The following is a 21986-nucleotide window of genomic DNA, read 5'->3' as shown; positions in this document are numbered from 1 at the left end:
TTCTCAAAGAGTGAATTATGTTTTGTCTCATAATACCGTTTTACTGACGAGGTTCTGCATACAACCGTCCCAGAATATAAAATACACACTGCTTTATTGTCAATGACAGTATTGCTAGCTAATAAATATATCGATGTATGGAAAGATGAAATATAAATGAAAAGTAAGGAAATACTATTCATAAAAAATTGAATTTGTAAATCGTTCATGTGCCACCTCTGGCATGCGTGTCGTATGTTCGCGAACCCTGATGTCGGAGCATGTACAAAGAAAAATATAGACAATTTAAAATAAAACTAAGTATATATTATTTTGATTGTACATATATTTATATTAATTTGTTACATATAAATTTTAATATTACATTATAATAGAATTATTGTTACGTATTATGTCTAAAATATTGCTGTACATTATAACATGCCCCGTAAGAAAATTAACATTGCAAAAAAACTATAAATATTACACTGGGATTCATACACACATAAAAGATTCGTAATACAAAAAGAATTACATAGGTACTTAATATAATAAAGGTGTGTTCTTACTTTTAAAGGAATATTGTTAATCTTACTTCCAAAATCTATATAAATTATTATTATGAAACCTAAAACTATGTAATATGTTACAAGACAGCCTGTATATTATACTGCTGTGAAAATAATATAAAAGAAAAATAAATTAGTAACTACTATTACAAATAAGTTAATGCATTTTTCAACAGATGTCAGATAAATCGGTTTGAGAGTTGGCTAGGTTTGTTTCTTTACTGTTATTTATTTTTATCCTTTTATTGGGTTTCCTTCACTGTCCTTATAGAGGTCACTGTTTACTGAATAGTATGAGGTCGCATCTTGGCAGTTTACCTGTAAACAAAATGAAAATGAATTAAATCTTATTGTCACATCCCCTAGTGGAGGTCGGCCACCATCAAGGTGATCTTAGCTTTGTCATCTGTTACCCGGAACAGTTCAATGGAGCTGCATTTGTGCCAATCACAGAGGTTCTTAAACCACGAAATGCGGCATCGTCCTCTGCTACACTTACCGTTGATCTTTCCTTGAATGACAAGTTGGGGAATGCTATAATACTTGTCTTCTATATTTTGTCTTCTCATAATCTAGTCGAGGTACTGTAGTTTCTTGGTTTTGATACTACGCAGAACTTCTCAGTCATCTCCCATTCAATTGAGAACTTCAACATTTGTCACCCGGTCAGTCCAAGGAAGCGTCTATACAGCCACATTTCGAAAGCATTAACTCTCGGTGACATATCTTGGTTTAGCGTCTATACTTCCATACCATAGAAAAAAATAAATTGAGAGAACAAAGCAACGTACCATACGCAATCTCAGACCTAGATTAAGGTCTCGATTGTAATGGTGGCGTCTCATTTTGAGAAAGGCACTCCTTGCGATCTCAATTCTAGTTTTTTTTTTCCTGAAACTGATCTCATTTCTCATTGAACCATGTACCTAAATATTTATAATGGGTCACACGTTCAATTGGTTGGTTGTTAATGACAAAACTTGTGTTGGTGTTTGGTGTCGCTATTTTTTATACTACTTAGTAATAGTTTTGTTTTCTTGAGTAACCTATTTTTTTTTCAGCCCAAACTGCCTTATTCACAGTTAAGACTGCAAATTGCAGTTCGCAAGCATTAATAACTATTGTAGAAATAAATCATTCTTACGTTGTAAAACCAGTCGCATACTCGTACGGCCTGGTTGAAAACGGTACCGTTCGGACAGAGGAATGAAAATTTCTGACCACTCGGTACACACCAATGGAACACCTGTGAAATAAAAATGACAATTTAGTTAATAGAAAACAAATTTATACGATAGACTTTTATAGATTTGATGCATACATAATTTCTGACAGTTCGTAAAGCAATCGAGACTATTCATTGGTCAGCGTATTGGTTATTAGGCGGTATGCAACCAATGAGGTGTCAACTGATTAGTATGTAGTAGTTTTCAGCCGATGAGATGTTATATAGCTGTTTTACAGGTAAATCCAAGTTGTAAATGAACTTTGTACGATTTTCATTTGTAACGGTGGAATGCAGAGAAAAAAATCAAACGTCATTGATTAAAACTATTCAATACTGCACTTCGCCTTGATATAAGCAATGCTTAGTATACAGGCAGGTACCTGGCATCTGGTGTCTGGATCCGCATAGTATCCAGTGATCTTATCGGTGCAGGAGAAGGGGAGACCTGGAGGAACTTCGTTGTAGGTTGGGTAAGGAACTGCCTCATCCTGTGCCTGGAAAAAAGCATCAATTGTAAAATTATTAATTATTTAATAAAAACATTTTATGTATACAAAGTCATTCATTTTGTTATACTGTCTTTCTATTTCTACATGTTAGTAAATACATTTATAAATAAATTATGTCATAGATCACTGCAAATAATTGGTTTCGTCTGCTTTACAGAAAAATTCTCAACCTCAACCAATATGAGAATTTTCGTGTTAGGAGAATAGACGAAACCGGACTGATCGTTATTGAAAACATGGTTGAATTATTACAATACTGTTTTCCCATTTAAAAGAAGGTCGAGGACTTCCTTTCGCTCTCTTTCCATTTTTTTTTCATCCGACCTCTCATCCCTATACCCAGCTTCCGAAGTCCCCACTATTTAAACTATAAAAAAAATCGCATACAGACTTTCCCCCAAAGATGCCACCAAATGATTTCTCGTGTTCGCCAAACATAAAGTAGGATTGCCACATTGTACGAAAAAACAAGGACAAAGTTGGTTTTTCAGAATAAAATAAAGTAACTGTCATAAATATGTAATAAATTCAGATTTTTTTTACAATAATTATTGTAAGTTTATCTTTGACTTAAAAAAATATTTTTCTTTTTAATGTCTTCAGATACTTAAATATTTTTTAATTAATGCAGTTGAAATTGTAAATTATCAAAAAAATGTCTCAAATTGCAAGCTTCGTATTTTTTCCGCTAAGTGCCTCTGGTGTTATAAGCATCCCCATTAAACAGCAGTGGTTGTAGACAACTTTGGAGCCCTAGTTGTGATTTTTTAAAACTAAAATATCGGTACTTTCTATGAAAATATGGAAAACCGTCTCCACTTTCAAAAGTTGTAATCAAATGATCGTATTCTTTCTTTCATAATTATTTGCAGCTCCTAAGCTACGCATGGCATGCCTACCTCCACGGGACGTACCTACCTAGTTCTTTTCTTTTGAACATGTCCGATCCTAATATGATCATATGGGCCTCCACAGACTGGAGGTTTGTATTAACATATTTTATTTTTACGAGAAATGGATGTTAGCCACTTACTCAACCTATTAGGTCCATACTCTGACTCAACAATATGTGTACTTGCCAGACCCAGGATTCGAACCTGGGACCCTCGACACTGCCATCGTGGGTGTTAAATACTACTTATACCTAATTACCTGGTTAGTATTACTAATCAACCATAAAAAATAAATACTGACCTATCATTGATTGATGATGTCATAATTTGTTTATCTCGTGTGAAAATTATTATTTGAATGTTAAATTATTAAATGTTATTACTTAATTTAAATATAGAACACAATAAATTATTATGAAATGTGAATATGATTGAATATTATATATGCCTTAATTAACCATAGATAATTCATATATTACCAAAAAGGTCAATACGGTCACAGTAAACTGATTTGATAAGAATGATATAAGTTCAAGACATCTTCTTTAAAATACACTGAGAGTAATTAAATAAAAATATATACCAAGTTACACGCAGCAAAACCGATGCAATACTAAGCCATAATTATTTAATTTTATATAACTTATACAATATAAAAACATCCAGTTATTTCCTAACAGAAAACGTATCAAATTCATTATTACGACATGTTTCCAAATACGCGTAAGTGGTTACATTGTCGATCGAAGACGACATGCACTACAACTGAACGGCAGTAAAACATAATGATTATCAAATTATATTACTTCAAATGTCAAAATTAATTACGTGGAAACAATAAATTGAAGAAAAAAAAACGCGGACCTGCTGACAGACAATTACTTTTTTCGATTTATTCCCACGCTATGAAAAGTATTTACTAAATAATAATAAGTTTGTGTAATAAGAATAAAAATTGAACTATTTTGACATTTCTAAATAATTAACAATTACCTAGATAGTTATGTTACTGTTTTTATTGAAGATCCGTAAGGTCAAGCGAAACGTGCGTTTTTGACCCACATTAGAGAAATAATATCGCTTATTATTTCTCTAATGTCTATGAGGAAAATTAAGATACTCTTATTTGATAGTTTTAATATCATAAATAATTGAAAGTGAAACTATTCATATCATCTCTTGATAATGGCCTCTACAACGAGCCCGAAATGTCGAGGAAGGAAGGCAGAAGAACACACGGTGGAAACCCAAAAATGTACTACGATGAAAAACAACCGTGAAAGCCTCAAACATTATGAAACTAGATAATTACATATTATGTTAGTCTTTTACGGTTATTTGTTAGCGAATTAATCATAATACTATAGGTACATAGTGAAAATGTGCCTACTTGATCTGAATAGCAATATCATCATCAGCCGGGGTCAATCCACTGCTGGATGAAGGCCTCCCCAAGCTTCTTCCAACTTTCTCGATCCTGTGTCGTTCGCTGCCACGTATTTCCGCCGAACTTTACCAGTTCGTCAATCCAGCGGCTTTTAGGGTGACCCTGTGGCCGTTTTGTGCCCCTTGGGTACCACTGGATGACGGCATTTGTCCAGCGTATAGCAATATATTATGGAACCATAATTAAGTCAAGCCAGGCTGGAGTGCTTTTGGCCGCCTGAATAATGTCTTTAAAAGTGACCTCCAACTGTGCCTAAAGCGCAAAGTGTTCAACCAGTGTATGCTTCCCGTGATCACATATGCGTGTGAAACATGGACCTTAAGTAAAAGAGAGATCCAGAAACTTAGAGTAGGACAACGTGGTATGGAGAGGTGCATGCTGGGCATAACGCGAAAGGACAAAAATAGGAATGAGTAGGTAAGGAGACAGAGAAGGGTTTGCGATATAGTAGAGTTCGCAAAAAAACCTCAAATGGAAATGGGCTGGACACATACCTCGAAGAATGGACAATCGTTGGACAAATTTAGTCATCCAGTGGTATCCAAGATGCACAAAACGTCCGCAATGTAGAGACCGCTGGATCGATGAAATGATAAAGTTCTGCGGAAGTACGCGGCAACGCAACGCACAGGACCGAGAGAAGTGGAATCAGCTTGGAGAGGCCTTCATCCAGCAGTGGATAGATTTAGGCTGATGATGATGACTCGAGTCAAAGTCATTTGGTATTTTATTATATAAATTTTCCTCGTATTAGGATTGTCGCACACGTATCCAGACCCGTGTCCGGAAATTTGTACGTATGCAGTTACGTATCACACTTCACTGTGAATAATGTTGTAGCGGAAATATATGGTAGTATATTAAATAAAGACCTCCAACCTGTTTGTGTCGTATATTACTGAGATAAAATTCATATCTAAATAAAACACGCTTATTGTCGGTTTACATTTACAAGAAGCCAGCGAAAAACAAATTTTGAAAATAGACGATATACTGGATTATTTGTAAGGTTAGGTTAGGTTAGATTACGTTAGGTTAGGATCTAATAAAATTGTAACATTATTTTCTGCAATGCTCCAAGAACAACGCGTATTTTTTTTTCATCTCGATGCTATAGAGATGACCGTATGACGTATTCTATTCGGTCATCTCTTTCCGATAAGAAAGCTCACGCAGAGCTGTGCTACGGTGAAATGCAATACGTACAATTTACATGTAACCATCCAAACCAGGCCTTAGGGCGATAGGACCAATAATTGGCTCCAATCGGTTCTCGCGTCTCTAGGTGATTTTGGTTGTCGGAAGAAAAAAAACAATGAAGCGACGTTAAATGAAAGGCCTCACGCATGTGCTGCAATTGGACCTCACACTTGTTAAGTTAAGACTCACCCTGCAGTATGACGTGGAAAATAAAGGCTCTGCATTGTATCTTGTCATTCCCTGATTGGCCCATAAATACAGCGGAGATTTATTCTTTCAAATATGTTAATAATAAAATTGCTGGTATTTCACAGAGTTAATTATTATTAATGTCCCGATTTGAACACAGCGTTTACAAGTAGCAGTGGTGAAGGGTGGAGGTAGGCTGTTAAGATCCGCCATAAATATCGCACAATAAACTTTGTCAGACATAAGTATTTGTTTTCATTGAAATAAGACCACAATTTTATTTACAGATGGTGTTAGTTAGTTTTTTAATTCAATGAAGCCAATGTCAAAAAATACTCGTCTATCTGTAAAATATCTAAAATTATCCAATTAAATCATACATAACTTTGAATATTTTATAGGTACAATAATATTTTTTTTATCTGTTATAGTTAGGTGAGGCAGGGCTATGAATGAATATATGAACCGACAATATGTGTAATATGTATTCTTAATCCAACGAAAACAAATAAGTATGCACAATTTTGTCGTATCGCTAATCATACACCAAAACTATTATGGTTTGGTTAGGCAGGGTTTAATTGATTTTTAAAACTAACCAACACCATTGTAGTTTTAGTTCAATAAAAACAAATATGTGTGACTAACGAAGTTTAATGTGCACTATTTATGGCGGATCTTAACAGCCTACCTCCACCCTTCGCTACTGACAAGTACCTAGTGTCTTTTAAAATGCTTTTAAAGCATGATTTTCTGTTAAAGGTGAGATAGGAGGTGGAACTTAAAATTTATGACACGATTCTCTTGTTAATTCCCTATGTGATATCATCATGTCGGTTCCCAAAAGATTGTAAGTACATGAAACTGTCGACTGTAAAAAGCAATAGTGAAAATCGGCAATAATTTTCCCGTGAAGTTTTTACTCGGTTTCGTTTTACCAATTAGTCACGCGAACAATAAAATAAATAATAAAAACCCATGGCACACAGTTGCCTACACATTAGCGAGTGATCTTTCCGATGTACCCGCGGACTGCCATTTCAAAATATTCATCAAGAACCTTACACCACTGGGCCTTTACATGTAAAGCAATCGCTTCCCACAATTAATCAAAATAATTTGTAATCACAATTAACGAGAAATCCATTAATTATTGTTTTTATTACGCACAAAACGAATTATAGAAATGTCGATATCATTTTTATTGTTTGTTATTTCTTTTTTTTTTTGTTCGAAGGTCGAAAATTTTTCTGTCACTTTTGAAATTAGTTCAAAAAATAATATTAACATGAGATGATTATGGAACAGATGTTTTGTTAGTAATAACACTTTTAGACCTAATTTCCAGAGTTTTTTTTAATTATACGTTCGTTATACCTATCTTTTTCTACCTGTCGCTGCCTCATTATTGAGGGTTTTTATCAACAGTTTCAATTCTGCACACAAATTTTCTCCACTTGTTCCTGGCAATAGCGGTTCCTCCTCCTATATTGTCGTTTACAATGTCGTGAAAATTAAGAGTTTGTGGTATCTCTGGAACCTAAGTATGACCAATCAGTGGACTTTGTATGAAGGGTGTTATTATAATATATAATACAACTTATCTTTTCTAATATTAGAAATCAACATGTAAAATATAGTATTACCATAAAAGGGTAATATTGTAAACGTCGTAGGTAGCGTGAAATTGAGAATGGAGCACTATTTTGGTACTTACATCAGTGGGTCTATTCAATACACAAGGCGGCTATCGGCGGTAGTTTACCATATTTGTGTCGCTAGATTTCAAAACCAGCCAAGTCCATAATAGATGAATAGGAGAAAAACAGCTTTTTGTTTTCTCAAATACACAGTCACAAGGGCGAAAGTTTATATTATTTCGAGTATAGAATATTTAAAATTAATAAATTCTACATTTTGATAATGCAGAAATGTTAGATAGCAGTAGTTCTTCAGCAATTCTCAAAAAAGTAAAAAATACCTAAAGGTGGACTTAGCTGATTTTGAAATGTAGCGACACATTTATGTATTGAGACGGTTAATTGTTACAATAAGTTAACCGTTTAAACTGTCAAAAAGTGCTATGTTTTAACAGCACCTCTCTTGGCTGTGTTAACTTTTAGTGCAAGATAGATAGTTCAGACGGCTAACTTATTGTAACAATTATAATACCTAAATACATAAATATGCTAAAATATCGTCGATAGCCACCTTGTGTATAAAATAGACCCACAGACGTCCGTGATTACGTGGTTATGGCATTTATTGTGAATTGTCAATGCGTACAATATACTTTTAAATACAAAAATAAGATTAGTATAATATGGTGAAATATATTTTGCAAATTTTCTATTGGGCTTTCCAATTGACCTGTAATTTTGGAGAAGTTGAAATGTTATGTGTTCTATATGTGATGCATTATTATTTCAAGGTCCGTTTTCCCCATTTACCAAATATATTTGACTACCTATATCATATTATTTTTGAATAAAATTAAAGATATATTGCACGTGTTGACAAAAGAATTTTAAAGGGTATTATAACTACGGACATCTGATATACCTATGCACCAAAATATGGCTTTATTTTCAATCACGAACAACGGTTTCCAATCATACCCAAATAGATATAAATAAAATATTTCATATTATGATCGTGCATATCGATTTCTAGCTAGGGCATACATAATAGATAGATTGATCAGATTTAGCTCCAAAAGATATCTTAAATCTATCTCTTACCATTCTCAGTTATTCTCAAACTTTATTTCAATATAATCATCATCATCGTTGTAACGAAAACTGAAAGAATTAATTTACTGGCGTTTGTAGTCCGCATGCCTCTTTAACATTAAGGGGGGGCATGCTCGTCGAAGTTCAAAATTGAGTTTTTATTGTATTTTCAAACCATGATCCTGGACACTCCTTAAACGTTGTAGATAATCTATTTATATAATTTTGAAGCCTTATTATCCTTTATAGTTATTTTAAACATTTGATGACTGCATAAAGTATTTTTGTTACATAAAATAGTATTCTTTTAAACCTCTCGCTCTAATGTTTTAGAATATAGTCATATTTCGGTACATAACTGTGCAGTGGTGTTAAGATTTTTTACATTTATTAATTTTTAAACGCATTTATAAAACCATTAGCATAATTTATTACGAGATAATTTTTGTAAAATATTCACGATAAAAATTATATTGATAATCTCTGTGATCCCAAATTTGACAAGAATTAGGCATTTTATTATTCAAAAAATCGGCAAGATTTACACATTTGAAGATGATTCTAAAGATACTTATTATAAGCTATGTCCTTGACCATTCAAGTGTGATAAACATCTTATGAATAATGATTGCTTTATAATAATTATTGACCTAAGAATAAGGTAGTGTTTTTTTTGAAATACGCCATTTCTTTTGTCATTCCCCAGTGGTTAAGCTACAACATACGGCCGTAGCCATAAATTGACAAACTATAATTGAAGTAAGGAGTAAAATGATATTGACGCGCGTGTTTGAACATGTACCGCTTAAAAAAAAATAAAAAAAAATTCGGTTGGGTACATGTTCAAACACGCGCGATAACCTAATTTTACTCCCTACTTTAATTATAGTTTGTCAATTTATCGCTACGGCCATATGTTGTAGCTTAACCACTAGGGAATGACAAAAGAAATGGCGTATTTCAAAAAAACACTACCTTATTCTTAGGTCAATAATTATTATAAAGCAATCATTATTCATAAGATTTTTATCACACTTAAATGGTCAAAGACATAGCTTATAATAAGTATCTTTAGAATTATCTTCAAATGTATTAATCTTGCCGATTTTTTAAATAATAAAATGCCTAATTCTTGTCAAATTTGGGATCACAGAGATTATCAATATATTTTTTTATCGTGAATATTTTACAAAAATTATCTCGTAATAAATTATACTAATGGTTTTATAAATGCGTTTAAAAATTAATAAATGTAAAAAATCTTAACACCACTGCACAGTTATGTACCGAAATATGACCATATTCTAAAACATTAGAGCGAGAGGTTTAAAAGAATACTATTTTATGTAACCAAAATACTTTATGCAGTCATCAAATGTTTAAAATAACTATAAAGGATAATAAGGCTTCAAAATTATATAAATAGATTATCTACAACGTTTAAGGAGTGTCCAGGATCATGGTTTGAAATTACGATAAAAACTCAATTTTGACCTACGACGAGCACGTGGGCCGTTAAGATAGTATTTATACATAAATGAAGTAACTACTACAAACAGATCATTCAGATGTATTCAATAAATTTCTGCTCCCTATGAGCCGCAGAGTAATGACGGTTACATGTAAATTGTACGTATTACATTCCACCGTAGCACAGTTCACCGTGAGCCGAGATAAATAAAATACGCGTTGTTTGTGGAGAATTGAACACAACAATGTTCCTTCAAGAATGAAAATCTAACCTAACCTAAACAAACAAATAATATCTACAGTATATCGGCTATTTTCAAAAATTGTTTGTCGCTGGCTTCCACTAAATAACTAAGAACCGTGTTTTATTTAGACATGAATTTTATCATAGTACTACCGTATTTGAAGGTTGCAACACACGCTATTGTACTTTCATAATCTGTGGTTAATTTTCGTAGTAACTCACACATTCAAACCCCTGCGTCAAAATGTAGTGTATTGGGGAATAGCCTATCGGAATAATATGTATTAATCTGTTCTGTGTGCCTAACCGAAAGGTCGGCGGTGTGTCACCTTACGAATTATAACAATACTTTAATTTATAAAAAAAAACTTAATTTAATTAAATTTTAAACCGCGTAAAATGTCCCTGAACGTGTTTAAAATTTAATAATTACTAATATCTCACAATATTGAGAAAATAATTAATTCCCATGCCCTACTGGAATTTGTTAAAACACGTGAACTTGTGAAATGAAAATCTAATGAGGCTATTAAAAAGGTAGCCAACTAAGCCAGATCTTAATCATGAGAAATTTTGACGAATTTTTAAGACAATGCATTTCAAACTTGCGACAGGCCACGGGTTAAAGTATTTCGATATGTAGATAATTTGTTTGCTTAGGCATTATGAAATTAGCAAGCATTAGTTTACGGAATTTGATTAAATTATGTTGCAGTTTTATTTGCGAAAAACTGTAGTAATATATTATATTATATTATAATAGACAAACAGGTGCGCACACAAAAAAATGGTTTGGGGGCGTTTTGAAAAAAGATCCATAGTATTTTTTGATTGACTTTTAAAGTGGTAGAAGTGGTCTTAATAAAATCTAGCAAGTGCTAGGTACTGATTCCCTGTAGCTTATCGTCTCTTCATCCGCGGAGGCCTCCTACTTTTCCGTGTACATTCCCCATATCCAGACACGCCGGACTTTGAGTCTAGCGATAAACACCAGGCATGCAGGTATAAGGGTGTTCATCAGTCAGTGACGAAGGGTAGAGGTAGGCTGTTAAGATTCGACATAAATAGTGCACAGTAAACTTTGTCAATCATATTTATTTGTTTTAATTGAACTAATAATACAATTTGCAAATGGTGCTTAGTTTTTAAAATTCAATTAAACCCTGACTAAATCAAACCATAATAGTTTATGTATGTTATGGGCGATTCGGCAAAAAATAGTGCACACTTTTTCAATCATACTTATTTGTTTTCGTTGAATTAATAATACATATTAAAGATGGCGTTGGTTAGTTTTATAAATGCTTTAAGCCATGCCTAGAATGAACCATAATCGATAAAAATATTCTTCTATCTATAAAATATCTAAAATAATGTACGATTTAATGTCATATTTTAAGATATTTTATAGATAAACGAATATTTTTTGACTATTATCGACTATGGCTTGGATTATGCAGGGTTTAATTGAATTTTAAAAACTAACAAACACTATCTACACATTGTAGTATTAGTTCAATGAAAATAAATACGTTTCACTTACAAAGTTAACTTCCTCCACCCTTATCCACAAGTGGTTATTAAATGCGCGTAGCTTAACGGTCATAATTATTAGTGGCCGTTTGTGTCACCCGCGCAGACTTGTCTTTTAGATATATTGCTGCATCTGAAAATTAAAACAAACATTGGATTCCCCAGATATTTGCAGCAATTTATTAGTGGCACGGGTCTTCCAGTAGCCACAGAACTTGTATGTCGTAGAATGCCAAAAGTGGGGTCAATCTGTTCAGAAGGCGGTTCGACAGCCAAATCATCCGGGTCCACCCTCCTCAATCATTAGGTCCTGACGAAAAATAAGAAGTTATTTTCCATTTACCTAAATATTTTTTATTTTTTCCGTTCTTGGACTAGGGCTCACTAGGGGGAGGGTCCGGACCCGAAAACCCTTTGCGTGCGCGCTTGTAGGCAAGTACTTACTATCAGCTCAACAATCGCAGCTCTTGGAGGCTCCAAAACCGAATGCGTCTAAGGTAAAAATGGTTAACTAGAACTTACTACTTGTTACACGCAAGCTCTGCCATGCATAAAAAAGTTTTAGATTATTTGGATTGGCAGAAAAAAATGTGCTATCGATGATTCGTTTTCATTAACGTAGCTTTCTTCGGTCATTATATTGCCATTAACGCATGGATATTGACACATTGCCATTGTGCATAGCCAGGAGAATCTCCTTCTACTTCTCCTCTGCTACCCTCTAACTCCTCCTGCATTATGCGTTGAAGGAAATCATACTTCTCATTGCGGAAAATATGGCCGAAAAGTGTAGCCTTTCTAAGGTTTATAGTATAAAACGTCCTCATTGATAATGTCATCGGACTTGCAGTTTTAACTAGACTACTTTCTCTCTTCTCTTCTTGGTAGTTCCCTCATGGATATACCTAGTCAACTTCTGAATGACTAAAACTCTCCACCCAGCCCTCTGCTTCTCTCAGGTAAGAGTGAAGTCTGTCATAGTAAGCTCCTTCATTTGGCCACTTCAGCGTGCCGATACTCTCCTCTACTTCTTTTTCCCTGGAGGTTATCCCAAACCACCAGTCTATCCAGGTAATCTGGTCGCGTAGAATAATTTATCCAAAAACTGCAGAATCCGTCTCAGATATATTGTCGAGATACGTTCCTTTATCTGTAGTCTCTGGATGATTGACTGGGTCGTCCTGTGCTCTGTCCAAGAAATACGAAACATTCGGCGCCAACACCGCATTTCGAAGGAATCAATTGCCTTCTGCTCCCTTGCCCTCAGAACCCATGACACCGTACAAAAATATGATGAACACGCATATTTGTACAACATAGTTTTCGTGACAATTGAGATCCACCTATAATATCGTCTCTGTTCTGGTAGAACACACTAACTGGAGAATACTAGTTTTGAGTAATTTGACTTTTAAGTTGTTAAAATGTTTGAAATGGTCTATCATGTGAGTTTATTAAGTAATCGTAAAAAGGATGACTTTAAAATAAAGACTCTTTATTTATTAAGAAGGTTTCCAGACGGTGAAGTTTAAAATAAGGAACATTTTGGTATAACTAACTCAATATGTCATTTTTTCAAATTAGTGTCTTCTGCCAGAACAGTGACGATATATAATATGACATGTCCCTTCATCGAGCTATGTGTCCAAAGCTCGAAAAAGAGAAAATCGTTGGACAAATTTTGTCATCCACTTGTATCCAAGAGGTATAAAGCATCCGCGAGACCTGCTGGATCGATGAAATGATAAAGTTCTGCGGAAGTATGTGGCAACGCAACGCATAGGACCGAGAGAAGTGGAAACAGCTTGGAGAGGTCTCCATCCAGCAGTGGATAGATTTAGGCTGATGACGATGATATGACGTGTATTCTAATTTATCGTAAATTTGATAAGTAATGGACTATCTTGATATTGAAGAGATGCCTCATTTATATCGCAATCATGGTAAAAAAATGCAATAGATAAATCATGTAATAACCATGTTTTATTGCTTGTAATACTTCCTGTAACGAGCCGTATACGCCCATTTTTAACGTGGTAATAAAAATTATAATGCTCAATAATTAATTAGTTATAAGTAATAAAGTAATAACACCGCGCAATAATATATTTTAAATATTGCTTTATAAGGTGAGAAAAGTGTTGAATAAATTCCCACGCTCTGTCAGCGACATCTGTCCTTAAGTAGCGCAAGTAGATCGCCATTGTTTTACGTTAATTTTATATTCATATTGTTATGTTCTTATTACACAAATAATAATATAATAAAATTTTATTATCATTCGTAAAGAAAAAATCACACGATGACTGCGTAATAGCATAATCACTTTCAATTGATTGATTGAGATTAAAATGGTATTTTTTTTAATAAGCCTGCAATATTTTGTCAGCCATTTTTTTGTATTGCATTTTAATTAATTTGATAACGGATGTTTTATTTCATGAAATGAACAGTTCACATAAAAATAATAATTCATTATTGGATAATATTTTAGAAGAATTTTTGTTATTATATTTTATCCAAGAAATCGTTGGCTAGATTGACCAATTACTACCTACCTACTCACACGTTTCGTGTGATCTACGCATAGAGTTGGGTTTCGGGAATTCTCGAGAAATTTTCGAGATTTTCCATCCCTAATCTCGAGAATTCAAAATTTCATCATTTCGGGAAATCCCGAATCTCGAGATTGAGATTTTCTCGGGAAATACCCAACTCTATCTACGCATCTATTCCATACACAAGGCTGCTATCGGCGGCTATTGATGGTAGTTTATCATATGTATGTACTGAGGCATTATAATTATTGTTATAGGTAATAAGCTAGTTGTAATTATTGTTACAATAAGTGCTATGTTTTCGTGTCTGGAAATATGTACGTATGCAGTTCACCGTATCATACTACACCGTGAAATGTTTTATCGGAAATATATGGTCGTATATTAAAGACCGTCCAACCTCTTCGGGGTCGTATAGTATTGAGATAAAATTCATGTCTAAATAAAACACGGTTCTTGTCGGTTTACAGGAAGCCAGCGGCAAACAAATTTTGAAATAGCTGATATACTGGACTATTTTTTAGGTTAGCTTAGTATCTAATAAAATTGAAACATTCTTGTCTGAAATGCTCCACGAAAAACGCGCATTTTTTTAATCTTGGTGCTATGGAGATGACTGTATAGTATAGTAAGTAAACTCATGGCAAACTGTGCTACGGTGAAATGTAATAAGCACAATTTACATGAGACCATATATTTTAACTGCACCTGTCTTGGCTATGTTAAATTTTAGAGCGTGATAGACCGTTTTTAAAGTTTAGACGGCTAACTTATTGTAACAATTATAAACCTCAATACATAAATATGATAAACAGCTACCATTGATAGCCGCCGATAGCAGCCTTGTGTATAGAATAGATGCGCTGAGGTCATTTGACGGACATTTTCATCCAAATGGCGGAATGTCATGTAGGTATGTCCACTACGTTCGACTTTTATACCTATACCAATAACCATATACTGTCATGTGCCATCTTTTTTGGTGCTGATTTATAGTATGGAGGTTTAAAATTAGTTATAACATTATTTTTTCATTTTGAGTTCTTCAAAATTATAGTGTTTTTGACATATTTGGCGTATATAGCATAATTTACTATATTATATGTTTTGTCTCACAAACGTGGCTTGTTTTCCACAAGTTCTATGAATGTAAACATATCTATCATATTGATTAAACATATCGAAAATATCTCATATACATCCTACATGACGTATTCGACGCCGACCGAGAAAATCAAATGGTTGATTCGATATAACACAATTATCGGACGCCGGAATTACGTGTCTCAGATGACTGACGTTCTGTTGGGCCCATCGGATCGTCCGACCTGGTCGCCACAAAAGTAAATTATATTGCATTTAAAAAAATTGGGGCGTCTTATTAATCACGCGAAGATGTCTTCACATAGTTTTGTTTATCCGTATTGTTTTACTTTATTTTTGTAAGTATCTTATATAAATCATTAAATTTATTTATTTTTCTTAATTAATATCCGTGCCTTTCTCTCCCATGGTACTTTTTATTATATTACGTCTTTCATTAAACTCAGTCAAAGCTCACTTGAGAGCGTGGTAACTTCAGTCTTGGGTTTCTGCTCCTGAGACATTCCCAGGCGTAAACAACTGCTGATGCTTCACACCAAACGTAGGGTATCGTAATAAGCTCGATTATGACCGATAGTGATGCGGGGCGAATTGGTTTGGGGGGTCCATGTTGACGTTCTGTGGACAAAACGACGATAAAAATGTGAAGGCTGCCTCATTGGACCGCCATATCGGATGAGGCAGCTGGAATTCGGCGATTTGACAGGGACAGACGGAAAGAGTTGTTGAAGGTAACCAGGAACACGATTCATTCCAGGTTTTCCAGATGATGATGATTTTGTAGTTTCTTCATCGTAAGCACCGCTTGATTGAGACTCTGATGATTTCGCCGTCATGCCGGCTTCTCCATGGATTGACTCCACGCTTTTCGCCATTCTGCCATTTCAGTGAAAAATCAGTGACACTCTTAATGTGGTCCGTCCATCCGGAGTGAACTCTTCATCATTGTTTCCAACCTTCGATTCCCTACGCCAACGACTATAAATTACCACTACTATTCTACATACTTAATATAAAACTTACATATATCATACACCATTGTTTTTTCTTCCCGATCCCCCTTCGCCCTACGAATCAGTCCATATAGATTACCTACTAACATGTCTTTAAGGATAGCGTTAAATGGATCACAGAACCTAACACAACCTAGCCGCATATTTTAAATGTCCTAGTCTAGTCCTATTATTACAAATCTGATCAGGACCTTCACTAAAATGGTAACGCGTGGTCTAGATAGGTATGTGCAGGCCAAACCAGAGGGGGAAAGCAGCATGGAAAGTCTGCTCTGAGCCACACGATTTTAGGGATCTCAATTATAAAATTCTATTATATAGGTATTAAAATTCATATTTTTTTCGCAATGCATAGAACATATGTGATTTACAATTTATTAATATCGATTAACGTCCAATGTTAATATTGCTCATCAATTTATTGTTACAATTTTGTGAGTGTAGAAACCTACTAAAAATAATTAAAAACTTACTACTTATCGACCGCTAAAGTGATAAACTGATGAATATTATCAAACTTAGTAACACTAATTATAACAATTACAATAAGTTGGTTGTAATTGTTGCAATAAGTGCTATATTTTAACAGCACTTCTCTTGGCTGTGATAAAATTTAGAGCGAGATACACAGTTTTGACTGTTTAGACAGCTAACTTACTGTAACAATTATAATACCTCAATACAAATATGTAATAAATACTATCACTTTAACGCGGTCGATAGTCGCCTTGTGTATAGAATATAGCCGGAGGAGTGGCTCTATATACTGGTGAGAGATTGCACCAAGGCCCACTAAATAGTCAGGCCGCAAAACGAAACTTTAAACTTCGACTTTAGTGCTATTTATTGCTCATACCTAGATACTTCGAATGCAATATGGTACACTGTTTGTAGAAAATAATGATTGTTGCATATTGAAATAAATGGTGCCTAATAATTTGAACGAAATATGCAATCGAAAATCTTCATTTATTGCGGACAGTTTATCGCATTGCATTTAAAGATAATCAATAATTACCACTACCATCGTAATTCAGATAATTAAGATTTTGTATCTAAAAACCGTGAACAAAAACTAGTATTTTATATTTTCTTTCTCGTAGTTTTGATTTTTTTTAAAGGGAGGGGGCTGAAAAATACCTGTTCCTCAGTTTTTTTCTGAAAGGCCCTGTGTATAATTATGTCAAACTTTTGATGTTTTTCATTGTTTTTATCCATGTAAAAATGTTAGGGGTATTATTTGAATCTGTTTAGTGGCCTTTCTCTAACTCTGGTTCCTTTCTCTAATGGCGTCTCGGTACCTATGGGAAATTAACCTAAATTCTTCTATACAAATTATGTTGACGTTGCATTGACTTCAGGCAGTTTCGGTATGTTTCTCTATTTGAAAAATTGATGGATATGCCAGAATGCGTACACAGACACGATCAATAAACAGGATGCTGAATACGTAGGGTTGAACTTCCACGAACTGGACATTGCCGGGTGGATATGGGGTAACCTTACATAATATATTATTATTATTATTATATCCACCAACGTCCATGACACCGCGGCTCTCGTGGTGCAGTGGGTAAGGCGCTGGCCTTCCACCCGAGAGTTCTGGGTTCGATTCCCGGTCATGACAAAAACATTTATGTGTTTTTCTCAAAGCCTGGGTGTTTGTGATTGTTCAAAATTACTAACAACCATCTTGTACGAAAAAGCAAGGACATGGTTATTAATAATTCTAAAAAAAAAAAAACGTCCATGACACCTAAAGTCTTTTAACTAATAAGTATAGAATCAATTTTTAACCGTCAATTTTCTCTGAATCCCAGCGCATATATTCTATACACAAGACTGCTATCGGCAGCTAATCGAGGGTAGTTTTGTATCGAAGAATGAGCACTTTTTGTAACAATTACAATAAGTTAGTTGTAATTGGGCGGTTCACAATAATTATGGATCAAGTCCAATTTTCATAAAATTCGTTTTCTTTTGTTTCAGTGACTAGATAAAACAGATTTCTATATTGTGTGTTAATATCACAATCGTAGCTCTACAATTTTCTGCATAAATTGCAATACTAGTATTAATAAGACATCAAATTGAATGTGAATCATATCCATTTTGACAGTTCCTTCAGCAGTATAAAGATGTATTTGCTAATATTAATAAAGAATGAATATACCTACTTTAGGTTTCGACTATTTATTTTAATTGATCCATGTAACTACTATCAACATATGGTAAGTAGGTATATACAGTGAAATACATTCCTGAATTTTACAAAAGGAGTTTTAACTCTAGGTCCAAATATCTCAGGATCCATTTTGATGGACTTGATCCATAATTATTTTGAACCACCCAATTATTGTTACAATAAGTGCACCTATTTTGGGTATGCTAAATTTTAGAGCAAGATAGACAGTTTTGACTGTTTAGATGGCTAACTTATTGTAACAATTATAATACTTCGATACAAACATATGAAAAACTACCCTCGACAACTGCCGATAGCAGTTTTGTGTATAGAATAGATGCGCAGAAGGCTCTCGCTTCGTGAGAGAGTTCCAAAAACTGACATTTCGTACCTATTGATTTTTTGTTTTGTAGATAATCATTGCAGCACAACTCTATTCCTTCATTATTGTAACACTCAGTGGAAGCTTATTGCAATGTTATATTTGACAATCGAGCCTCCAAACCTGTCATAATAAAAAAGGGATTTAAATGTTTTTATTTAAAGTTGATTGGCGTAATTCCTGTCATTCTTTTTTTTAAATCACTACAGCACATGCATTGAAACAAGAAACAAAAAATAATGTAAAATACTATTTTTTATACTCACATAAATTATACTCTGTGCAAGTACAGCAGCGACGAGAATTAGCGTCCAGTTCATGGTGCAGGATTTCTTGATCCACCTGTATAACTTTATGGATTCCATTTTATTTGATTTTTACTACAACCTACACTGACTTTAATTTGTTTTAATTGAAATTGACACCGTGGTACTTGATTTAAATTTACCTTAGTTAGGTGAGAAACTTAATCAATTATTTATTTTATTGGAAAAATCAAAAAATATATTTGCTGCAATGAACACAAATCATATTATATAGGTACAATAAGTTGGTTTATAATTCATCGGAAAACTACACTAAGCGCACGGTTGTAATTTGTAATAAATTCATTGAGGTGTTGGGACACTAGTGACATATATTTTATAGTAACGTAGGTAGGTATAACGAGAGTGAAATTATTAATATTTTTTTACAATAATTATTTGAAGACAAATTTACAATTATTTAATGACCATACGTTGAGTTGTAAAACATGGCTTGATAAATTCAATTGTCACCATGATACCGTATATTTTATTTTCATTAATCGTATTTTTACTTTATTCAATAAAATTTTAAACAATATTGATTTATACAAGAAATAAAAATGTTTATTACTTGAAATCCTTTTTGTTTATGATCAAACAAACTTCGATATTGTTCTAATTATACATTTGAATGAATATGTTTATTTGAAATTTGTAAAATATTTATATATTGTTTTGTTGTCCGTATATTCAAAGCGCGACCACGGTGAGTAATAAAGAGGTCCGGACCGCCCCCATTGTGAAAACTCTTTGCGCAGTAGGTACGGTACGTATCACAGAAAATTTTCTTCTGTCTCAATTCAGACATTGCCAATATGTAATTTTAATGTAGCACAATATTAATTGACAATCGTAAAAAGTCCTAATGGAGTTCTACCACGCACGTGCCAGATTAATTAACACATTGTCAATAATTAATTTTGGAACCCTTTTATATATATACATTAAAATAATGAAAAATAAATCCAAATAACTTTAAATAGATCTGAAGCAAAAACAACCCCTTTGTATGTGGTAGAATGTTAGACACCAACTGATGTTTAGTTGACAATGCAATTTTAAACAGACGCAACCGGTCCTAATCGTTATTAAATTAAGTAGATTAAGTATTATGTTTTATTTTATTAATAATAGGTAAAAGAAGAAATGTGTTCGTTGACCCAGTAATAAACTATTAATTTACTTATTGTTCTAATTTAAAAAAAAAAATCAGACCACCCTCTTAAAAAACTGCCTTACTCTTGATAAAAGTGTTTTATTAAATAAATTATTATAAAACGAATGCTAAAAACACTGAATATAAATATATATGTACCTAGAACACGCACTTGGATGTATTATCAACATGTAACTAACTTGCGATTGTCGAAAAAATGTGTTTTTATATAGAGGTAGGTGCCGCAGGACTGCAAAATGGTGGGAGTATTTTCATTTTCCCAATACCCACACATACCTAGTACTTCATTTCTTACTTACAAAATTTTCGTATGACATAGCAGTGGCAAATATTATTTTTTCTGATTCTCACAGCCATTATTGCCTCGCGCAGATCAAATTGTGATATATATATTTTTTGCAATATCTAATGTCTCTGCGTTTGATTTCAAAAAATATATTGCATGTTTTTTTTCCGATTTTTGTGATTATTAGATTGGACAGAATATAATATACTAGCATAGTAAAGCATCGGACTAGCTGTGCAAGTAGTCCTGGGAATGACTATCACGTCGGTAGGTATTACGAGGGTGGGTCAATAAGTCCTTAGAAAAGCCGACAAGTGGCGCGACTAGTACTGTAAGCGGTTTGTTTTCATGCAGCGGCACTACCGATTCAGTATGCTGCGAAGTTTCAATCAGATTGGTCGGGTTGTTGTGTGTTTTTCGTACATTTAAAAAAAAAATTTGCTTGTGGAAAATGGAAAAATGGAAAATGGAGAAAATTGAGTTTAGAGCTGTTATTAAACATTTTAATATAAAAGGGTTAACAGCAAAGGAAATAAAAAATGAGTTGGATTTAGTTCACGGCACATCTGCTCCTTCACTTGCAACTATTTATAACTGGTTAAATGAATTTAAACGTGGTCGTACATCAACAAAGAATGAACCACGCTCAGGACGTCCTGTAGAGGTGACTACACCAGAAATGATCAATAAAATCCACGATATGGTGTTAAGTGACCGAAGATTAAAGTTGAGTGAGATAATTGAGGTTACAGGGATCTCAAAAGGTAGCGTCATTTCTATGTTATATGACAAATTGGGCATGAAAAATATTTCTGCAAGATGGGTGCCGCGTTTGCTCACAGTCGACAATAAACGCAATAGGGTGGTGGCCTCTAAAGCCCTGTTGTCGCTCATGCAACGCAATCCGGATGAATTTTTTCGTCGCTTTGTGATTGTAGATGAAACATGGATACACCACTATACTCCCGAGACGAAAGAAC

The 21986-nt window shown here is 33.8% G+C and overlaps 1 protein-coding gene across 1 annotated transcript; it reads right to left on the bottom strand.

Annotated features, from left to right (window-relative positions):
• Nucleotides 1–335: 335 nt before the first annotated feature.
• LOC147074863 (U-scoloptoxin(01)-Er1a-like) lies at nucleotides 336–5149 on the bottom strand (the record flags this gene model as incomplete). Its single annotated transcript, XM_085943230.1, has 4 exons — nucleotides 336–866; nucleotides 1693–1794; nucleotides 2157–2270; nucleotides 5120–5149. Coding segments are annotated over 4 exons (330 nt in total), but the record flags the coding sequence as incomplete, so codon positions are not given.
• Between the last annotated feature and the right edge of the window lie 16837 nt (nucleotides 5150–21986).

Source organism: Rhyacophila brunnea, unplaced genomic scaffold (genome assembly GCF_057557595.1).
Source record: "Rhyacophila brunnea isolate RB1 unplaced genomic scaffold, BYU_Rbru_1.0 scaffold_15, whole genome shotgun sequence".
Classification (NCBI taxonomy): Eukaryota; Metazoa; Arthropoda; class Insecta; order Trichoptera; family Rhyacophilidae; genus Rhyacophila; species Rhyacophila brunnea.
This window is presented reverse-complemented; position numbering and strand designations above follow the sequence as displayed.